This window comes from Crocuta crocuta, unplaced genomic scaffold, assembly GCF_008692635.1.
Source record: "Crocuta crocuta isolate KB4526 unplaced genomic scaffold, BGI_CrCroc_1.0 scaffold59, whole genome shotgun sequence".
Taxonomy (NCBI): Eukaryota; Metazoa; Chordata; class Mammalia; order Carnivora; family Hyaenidae; genus Crocuta; species Crocuta crocuta.
Window position 1 is genome coordinate 2,004,895 of NW_027551578.1, and position 9,883 is coordinate 2,014,777.

At 51.6% G+C, this 9,883-nt stretch overlaps 1 protein-coding gene across 1 annotated transcript in view; it reads right to left on the reverse strand.

Annotated features, from left to right (window-relative positions):
* Nucleotides 1-9,877, reverse strand: part of CUNH1orf198 (chromosome unknown C1orf198 homolog) — a 29,830-nt gene extending 19,953 nt beyond the window's left edge. The window contains exon 1 of the mRNA XM_077751671.1: nucleotides 9,589-9,877. Coding sequence (XP_077607797.1) covers nucleotides 9,589-9,816 — 228 coding nt within the window. The 5' untranslated portion in view covers nucleotides 9,817-9,877. The remainder of the gene's footprint in view (nucleotides 1-9,588) is intronic.
* Between the last annotated feature and the right edge of the window lie 6 nt (nucleotides 9,878-9,883).

The window sequence follows — 9,883 nt, forward strand, 5'->3', positions numbered from 1 at the left end:
GGGGGCCGGGGGGAAGGGTCCGCAATCAGAGGGCCCTGCAGGTATATCTGCCCCTAGACACAGCTAGTGCTACACACCAGGGGTGCTCCCTTTCACACCGACACGCCCTAGGCTGCAAACCAATACTGAACGTACTGAAATTCACCACACTCTACATCATGTGTCAATTCTGCGATTCAATTAAAAAAAAATTTTGTTGTTGTTAATGTTTATTTTTGAGACAGAGGGAGAGGCAGAGCATGTCAGGGGAGGGGCAGAGAGAGAGGGAGACACAGAATCTGAAGCAGGCTCCAGGCTCTGAGCTGTCAGCACACCGAGGTGGGGCTTGAACCCATGAACTGCGAGACCACGGCCCGAGCCAAAGTCGGACGCTTAATCGACTGAATCACCCAGGTGCCCCTTGCTATTATATTTTAAAGTGACTTTGAATGTTGAATTTGAAATTATTTGGTTTACAGGCAACGCATCTATAACTGGTTATGATTTCTTTGTACAAGTTGTGACTATTCCAAAATTATTCCAGAATGAGAAACTCAGGGCTTAAAAAACTGACTTCAAATATGGTGAAATTTTACAAATATCAACCTTTCCTCTTAACGAACTGGATTAGACCCTACTGTGCATTTATTCTTTTATAACTTTCTTTCCACTTTCGGGGCCAGTGAGTTTTATCATTGTGTCTCAAGCATGTGGGACCGATGGCACCTGAGGACAGCACTGTCTGCGCTGGGTGCCCCTTAGGTCCTCTACAGGTCCACCCTAAGAAGGAAGCCAACCCAGAGGCATGCGCTCTGATGAGGCCTCTGACCTCACACTGCACAGAGCCAGGCCGCTAGCAGCCAGCAGACAGGAAGCCGCGCCCTCCCTGGAACATCACACCGTTTCTGAGGCTCTACAGCACTTGGTAAGTGTAAGTTCCACCCTGGGCCCCTCTGAAGGCTGGGGGCCTATCTGCCCCCTTGGCCTGAACAAACGGCACCCCCTCTGTGGCATGCACACCTGTCCCAGGGATTCAATGGGAATGGCTCCTTCCCACGTGCCTGGGGCTCACGCAGGCACTGTTCCCAGACACTGGACTCAAGACTCTCTCAAGAGGGCCGTCCCCTCGCCATTCCCAGGCCTGACTGTAAATTGGCATCACCTAGGATGCTGTTACAAGAGGCAGGATCTGTAGGTACCACCTGACCTAGTTTTCCAACACTAACAACCTCCTAGGTAATTCTCACATCACCCGTTCCACCGGGCGGCTTACCTAGTTCGGCCACCAGGCTGCCTGTGCCTGCGGCCCTCTAGGACGCAGGGCCCGCCTCTGTCTGCCCAGTCCATGCCACATGCAGCGGAGCCCTCCATCAATACTGCCAGGTAGCTCTCATCATCCTCAGACAGGGCCTCCTCCTAAACCCACCCAGGGTTCAAGCTGCTCTCAGGAGAAGCCTGGCGTCTCTGGGCCAGCTCTCTCGCACGCTGCTTCGCAGCAAGGCGAGATCAGGGCCCCGTGCATTAGTATAATCAACCGAGGCAAACTGACGGTCTCCTAATATGCTGCAAGTCTCCAGCATAACACAACTCACACTTAAAAGCATGTATCTCCTTATTCTTCCCGGCATTCAAAGATTACAAACAAAACCAGTGCAGGTGCATTTCTAACAACACTGTTGCATACGCAATGCAATGGTAAAGACTAAACACTCATCTGCTAGAGTCAGATGTCCTCAGAATGTCGGAACATGGTGCACGGTCTGGTAAATTTCAGTGCCTCCGACCATTAGAATCCCAACTACTGAGCATCCCGGAAATAGATTTGATCCTTGAGCAATTGCGAAGCGGTGTCAGGATCCTGGGACACTGTAAGGTGTGCACTGGGACCATAAATTGTCGCTGTGTTCCTGAAGCCTATAAATTAGAGGAGACTCTGGTGGACAGATGGTGACATCTTGACTTAAAGGTAAGAAGTCTGAGCTGTGAAATACCACAGGTAAGAGAAATCAGGCTCAGACAGTGGGGCCTGGAGAACGGGGACAGAAACTCCCCTCTGTTGCTGACTATCCCAGCCCCTTGGTGATGGCCCCCTGGGCTTCAGTGCACGTCCAGCATGGAGCACATTCTCCCTGGTGAGCTGTTGAGTGTCAGTCTGTACCTCAAAGCAGCAGCAGCATGGTTAAAGCAGGTGGGACAATCTCACTCCTTGGTATTCAAGCAGACAACCTGGAAACTTACATCTGCACGCAAACGGGCACACTGAAGTTTACAAAAACTTCACTCACAATTTCCAAGACTTGGAAGCAACCAAGATGGCCCTCGGCAGGTGAATTGATAAATACACTACAGTACCCCCAGACAATGGATTATGATTCAGGGCTAAAAAGAAATGAGCTATCAGGCCATGAAAAGACCTGCAATGCTACATGAAAAGACCTGCATATTACTAAATGACAGAAGCCAATCTGAAAATGCCACATGCTCTATGGCTCCAAATATGACATTCTGGAAAAGGCAAAACTGTGGAGACAGTGCAAAGGCCAGGGGCTGGGAATGGGAGGGTGAGAAGGCAGAGCACAGAGGATGTTCAGGGCGGTGAGCTATGCTGTGTGATGCTATCGTGGTGGGTAGGTGTCATTGTACATTTGGCCTGACCCACTGCCGGCTCACAAGAGTGAGTCCTCTTGTGAACTACAGACTCTGGTGAATCAGTGCGGGCTCATCCAATGTAACAGGTGCACCGCTCTGAGCGGGTTGTCCGCGGGTGTGTGTGTGTGTGTGTGTGTGTGTGTGTGTGTGTCTGTGTGCTGTGCGTATGTGGGGGCAGGGAGAATACAAGAAATCTCTGTACTTTCTGCTCAGTTTTGCTCTCAACCTAAAACGGCTCTAAAAAAACAAAGTTTACTTTAAAAAAAAAAAGGCAGGGGAGTGAGGAAGAAGAATGATTAAAATATGCCCCTTTTTAACCAACTCCTTCTTTTTAGGGACCATTATTTATATATTTATGGGATCGATGCTTTTCCCTCTGACTTGTAATATATTTAACTCTGCTGAGATAGGAGGGTTTCCGTAAGCCCAAGGACAAGTCCCCACAACAGAAAAGCAGCTAGGACTGAACTGGCGGGCAGGTTCTAGTGGGAATACAAAGTCGGAAATGAAAGCTGGGCGCCATCGCGGTAACGGGAGCAGGAGGAGGTGGAAGAGCAGGGGGGAGTGGAAGAGAGTCCGAAGGCAACAGACAGAAAGGTCTAGGGGCTCAGTCGGTTAAGCGTCTGACCTCAGCTGAGTCATGATCTCACAGTTCCTGAGTTCGAGCCCTGCATGGGGATCACAGACCCTGCTTCAGATGCTCTGTCTCTCTCTCTCTCTGCCCCTCCCCCGCTTGTTCTCTCTCTCTCCAAAATAAATAAACATAAAAATATTTGGGGGGGGCGCCTGGGTAACTCAACTGGTTAAGCATCCAACTAATGAGTTCAGGTCATGATCTCATAGTTCGTGGGGTTTGAGCCCCGCGTCGAGCTCTGTGCTGACGGCTCGGAACATGGAGCCTGTTTCAGATTCTGTGTCTCCCTCTCTCTCTGCCCCTCCCCCGCTCACACTTTATCTCTCTCTGTCCCTCAAAAATGAATAAATGTTTAAAAAAAATTTTTAATATGTATTTTTTAAAAGAAAGACAGGGCTGATCTTTATTTTCTTTGAAAAAATGGATTTTCTTCTCCAGGATTAAGGGAATCTCTTAAGAGTGTGAAAATGACTCCTGTCAATGAGAGAGGACTCCACATGCTTCCACGCTCCGCCCTTCCCCCTCCCTGCACACGCAGGACCCAGGGAGAGGACCTAGGTGGCTGCCTCGGCTCCCAGGGCCCACCTGCTCAAAACCCTTCCTCCCCTACGTGGGGTTGCAGGCCAGGTGCTACTCTGGGCAAAGAACCTTCCCGAAGCGGGAGCCTGTGACAGAGGCCAGGCAGCCTCCCCCTCGAGGCCCAGGAAATAGATCTAGACTCAGGGCCACGTTCTCAACTCCTTGTCCAGAGCGAGGGCACAGAAGTCCAGGTCCCAGGATTTGAAAAGCCACATGAACCCTATCATCTTTTCTAAAAAATGCATGGCTCTTACCAGCCAAAAGGTGGGGAATCATAATTATACATTCCGCCCTCCTTAAAAAACAAATCCCAAATCCTCAGAAAGGAACTCTCAAATCCCCCCCCCCCTTTTTTATTTGTTGCCAAAGGCTGAAACAAGGGAAGACCAAACTGCATGAGCAGAAGTGTAAGGCCCTCACAGGTCCTGTGTCAGGACACCACACATCCAACCTCAAACCTAACAAAGGTGTAACACTTGAGGAAAGTTCTGGAAGGATACTACCGACTGCTTCGCAAAGCTGCTTCCGCGTGATTTGGATTTCTTACCAGGAACATATAGGTACATGATTTTATATATTTTATAACAGTTTGATTAGTTTATTTTAAAAAAACAAAAGGGGGGGTGCCTGGCTGGCTCAGTCAGTAGAGTGTGTGACTCTTGATCTAAGGTCATTGAGTTTGGGCCCTAAGTCGGGGATAGAGGTTACTAAGAAAAATAAATCAACTTAAAAAAAAAATCTAGGCTGGCCAGCCTGGACTCCCGAGGAGGAGGAGATAGCTCCGAGGATGCGGGGTGCAGACAGCAGCCTCGCCACGTTTGCTGAAGTGGGACAGTCCACACTGACCCCCCGCCTCAGAGGCCCCCGCGGATCACTTCTGGGAAGGGCCGGGAGCAGGAGCCGGAGGGGCAGTGGGGTCCGGGCAAGGCACGGACCCTGAGTGGCCCGCGGAAGGCAAGTGCTGGCTTCAGACCATGCAGAGGGTGTCAGGGACTCATAGAGGCCGAACCTCGGCCCCAGAAAAGGAGGTGAAGGGGAGAGGGGCGAGGGGGCAGCCAGCCAGCCCCCAGATCCCTGCAGGAGGGGAAGGGATGCAGGCACCGGGGAGGGACCCTTCCTTCCCACAGCAGCTGGTCTGGCCAGGCTGTTGAAGAGGGGGCGGGGCCATCTGGCTCCAGGGCCCTAAAACGCTGTGTCCTGCAACACGCAAAACCCAGATCAGGGTCGTGGGGGCTGGCGTACGGCCCATGACAACACCCTTCCTGCCCACCTTCATCTACTTAGGCCAGGTGGGAGACATAAGTTACCTGCATATGGCCTGCGTGGGGCCAAGAAGGTGGCCCAGATCCTGCAAGATGGATGGCAAGGGGTTTGGGAGTGGTCGCAAAAATTCCACTTTAGTTTTGTTTTTTTCCCCCTATGTGATAACAGGAAGCAGCAGAAGCAGACGGAGTGATCCCTAAAACCTTCTAAAATGAAAACCTCTCCTCTAGCAGGGTAAGCCATTCTCCAAACTTCATCGCTGAAGAATGCCGGGAGAGTCAGACTGCTGGAGGCATCCGCTGGCAAATGTGCCCTAACATTCATACCAAACACGCGACCAGAAGGGCAGGTCCCAGGATCTACATCTGCTCGGAGCCAGGCTTGCCGCCCATTTCACGGAGGGACACCTAACCCCGAGTAGGGGCGCCTTGCTGGGGGCACAGGCAGGAGTGAACCCGCTTCTTTCGCTAGGAGAGAGGTATTCCGCCAGCAGGAGCTCCAGACTCTTGGACAGGAGGTGCCTGGGGACATGATGGGGGGGCAGGAGGGGCTGGCGGCCTTGTTTAAAAACCGTACAAAGATCCTATGTCCGAGGGCAGAATTTTTAGAGGAGCTGGTGAAGACTGTCGGCAGCCTAAGCAGCCCTAAACCAGAAGGCCGCTAGTGTCTAACCTAATAGGCTGAGAAACGTTTGCCGGGTTGAGTCTCAAGGAAGTAAAAACTGAAAACGGAAGGTCCCCTCCTGGCTTCAATGCACAAAGACAGCCAATCTCCCTCTGCACCAGGCTGGTCGTCCCAGCAAGGGCTGGGGGGGTCTGATCCCCGATCTTCTTGCTGCACAGACAGTGAGGGTAAAAATGAACACAGATGCCATGATACTGCACCAGTCCAACACACAGCGGTCCCCCCTGACCATACTTATGGCCGCCGAGATCGATGGCCATCATTATACAATCAGGTTTGGGGGCGTCTGGGAGACTCAGTCGCTTAAACGTCTGACTTTGGCCCAGGCCATGATTTTGCGGTCCATGAGTTTGAGCCCCGCGTCGGGCTCTGGGCTGACAGCTCGAACCCTGGATCCTACTTCGGATTCTGTGTCTCCCTCTCTCTCTGCCCCTCCCCTGCTCGCGCTCTGTGTCTCTCTCTCTCTCTCTCAAAAATAAATGAACATTTTTAAAAAAAATATGTACACACACACACAAACACACAATCAGGTTTCTAATGACTAGATGCTGGTCACACTTTACTTAAAATGTGGGAATCAAAAATGTTACTGATGACGGGGGAGAGGGTATTCAGAGAAACAGGTGATGTCCTTGTCTTTCAGGGTGGCTGAAAGGGTGGGGTGGCACGATCTGAGGCCGATGTGACTGCCAACCCGGAGACCGGTCACATCGTGGCCAGGCTGTGGTCAGAGTAAACCAGAGCTTCAAATACGGGCTCCAAGGGACAGCCCCAGAGCCCCCCAGGACAGAGCTCCCTCTCACATGGGCAACTGTGTCTGGCCAACTCCAGGCTTAGCAGCAGCAGGAATGTATTTATTTCATGATTTTTGTTAAGTGGAAATGGAGAGACTGGCTAATAATACAGTTGACGCTTGAACAGCACGGGGGTTAGGGACACCTGTGCAGTTAAAAATCCACATGTAATCTTCTGACTCCCCAAAAAACTTTACTAATAGCTTCCTGTCTACCGGAAGCCTTACCGGTCACGTAAGCAGTGGATTAACACGTATTTCGTGAGCTATGTGTGTTTACCGTATTCTCAAAGGAGAGTAAACAAGGGAAAAGAAAACGTTTTAAAGAAAATCATAAGGAAGAGAAATACATTTATAGGACTCTACTGTAGTTATCCAAAAAAATTTGCATAGAAATGGACCCCGAGCACTTCAAACCCATGTTGGTCAAGGGTCAAGGGCGTTCTCTCCGTCTTGGGACCCCATAGGCCCTTCCTGGACATTATCTCTCTCCTATCATCCTATTAATGTCATTCCCATCACAGAGGCGAGAAAGCTGACAGTCAGAGAGGCTCTGTGATTTAGCCAGGGTCAAAAGGCGGGTAGCTGGGGGAGCCAAAACTCAAGACTGACTACAAAGCCCAGGCTCCTCTTATTTTAGCCTTAGGAAAGGGGCTCAGAACCCAGGAGGCGGGTGATCTTTCGTTGAAGAACTAAAGATGGGGCGTGCTCATTGTCTAGGGTCAGACAGTAGCTCTGGAGAGAGCTGACTCACTCAAAGCACCCAGCCATCAGAAGTCTGTCTATAGATGGGCNTTCCATGATTGGCTGCGGAGGCCCCTGAGACACCAGAAGACAGATCAAGTGGGAAGGGACAGAGTGCCCTACTCACTCTGCTTTAGGGCCCTTCTGTACAAACCTGGGTCACCTATTTGGGCCACTCTGTCCGGCAGCCTACCCAAGGTCACTCCCCACCCCCGTCTCCATCCATCGCCCCTCATGCCTAGGAGCCAGCCCGCCTCCATGAACAGCTCTCCTCCTGGACCACCAACTAGTCTGGTGGTCCCGACTCTTGATAGGTCTCAGGAAATGCATTTTAAACCCCCGAGTGCCATTAATCCACCCAGCCACTGCAGGCAAAAAAACACCATGGGCAATGTCCCTTAGTACCCCTACTCCAATTCCGTGTGCTCGGTCTCTCTGCCCATCTGTGCTAAAGCTGGTCAGAGCCACTCCAGGGCGCATTCCCAGCCAGTTTTGGAAAGCTGAGTTCCACTCTGAAAAGCAGGGGCAGGTCCGTTCCTGGAGAAGAGTGTAGGTACCACACGATATAGTTCCATTCACTTCTAAATCACACTGGGTTTACAAATTCAGAAACAGCTCAGTCTGGCACCCAGTGAAGGAAGTGGAACACAAAATTAACTTGGCCACATCTCTCCTTATCAGTGATACTGAGGCCTTATATGGCAAGGGCCTTTTAATGATGAGCAGGCGTGTGGATATTCTTAGCCGGACACCAAGCTAAGGAAAAATGACTGTCACTCTCCAACAACTGTTAAATACTTACAGGTCTACTTCCTCTCATATTCACTGACTCATGACTTTTCCAAAGAAGGAATACATGCTTTCCATCACCCAAACCTGAGCACACACACTGCAAACATCGTAATACAGATGCGGATTTTCACACGCAAAACGTTTCAGCTCTTAAATACGTTTTGAACCTATATTTTCATGCCTCCGGTTTACCACACCCTTGTTTTTCCTGGCCAAGTCTTCAGAGTTGAAAGTCCAATGGAGACTTTTCTTTGAATTCTGTCAGAATAAGGCAATACTGAGAGCACATTTCACACATCCCTCGCAAGTAAGTGGGTTTACAACCACAGACATTTTGTATTAATACATGGCTCAGCATAGCCAGGTCTGAGAATCAGATTTAAAACTCGCTGTTAACCAGGATCCCTTCCACAATCCACAATCCACAACACGCTCCGAAAAACTTGCCAAGCCCCGCTCCCCTCCTCCTGGCTCACAGCCTTAACAGAGTGCGCGTTTCATTTGTATACTTTGTTTTTTATACCTCTTGCTCCTTTTGACTCTGCCCTTCATGGTAAAAGTTTAGTGTGAAAGGCCAGCCAGCCACAGTGCAAATTCTAATGGCACCAAAGAGGTTTCAGTGAAACAAACAAAGAAGGAGCAAAGGAAAAAGACCAAGTTTACAAGCAGCACTCAACACTCAGGCCTCTGACTTAGAAGCAGTCATCCCCGAGTTCTTTCTTGTATGGTTAAAGTGTTTCTCTCCTCTAGAAGCCAGCGCAGTGTCCAGACCAAAGACGCAGACATGCCCTTATATGTAGCAAAGGCTTGTTGGGAGTCCATTTGAACTCATCCCTTAGTTTCTTGCTGGAAAAACGGGGCTCCGTGCTCACCCCAAACCAAAGTTGCACAGCTGTGCTCACCTGGAAAGCATTTTAGGGAAACATCTTCGGTTTTGCCTCCTAACCCAGGAAGGCACCTCACCCTTCCCGTTGTCTTGCTTGACAATTTCACTAGCCCCATACAGCTCATCACAAATATTAACATTAATCTATATAACTTTCTGAGTGCCTTCCCTGGCAGGCACCGCGCCTGGGGTGGGGGTTGGGGGACTGAGGCTCTAGGAAGTTAAGTGACCCTGGCCATACAGCTAAGTAGCAGAGTGGATTAGAACTCAGGCTTGGCTGGCTGAAAATTCCTTGCTGTTTCCACACTGGTCCGCCTCGCTAAAGAGCAGCCGCCTACGGCTTTCGGAGAAGTCTCTGGATCCGGTGCAGCCCAGCCGAGCAAGTCTAGACGGAGGGTCTTCAAAGACCTCCTCCTCACGGCGATTCTCAAACTCCCCCTGGGGAGCCCCCAGCCCCGCGCGGGCGGCCCTAGGACGCCCCTCGAGCCCGCTCCCATCCCCCGCGCCTTGGTGCCGGCCCCGAGCCCGCAACCCGCAGGGACGACGCGCGGAGGGGAGAGGGTCTCCGGCCGCGCCCGCACCTACCTCGTCCCCAAAGCGCACCACCTTCTGGCCCGTGGGCCCGCGCAGGCCGGGGAAGCGCGCCAGCTCCTCGGAGTCCCCGGGGTCGCCGGGGTCGCGGGGCGCCGGGGCGCCCGGCCCCACCAGGCACCGGTCGATGATCTCGTCCTGCTGCGCGGGCGGCAGCCGCGCCCACTCGGGCCCGTACTTCTCGCGGATCTTCTCCTTGTCCTGCATGATCTTCCTGGCCATGGGGCTCAGCGACGAGAAGTAGGTGAAGCGCTTGCGCTCCCGGTCATCCAGAGGCCGGTTCCCGCTC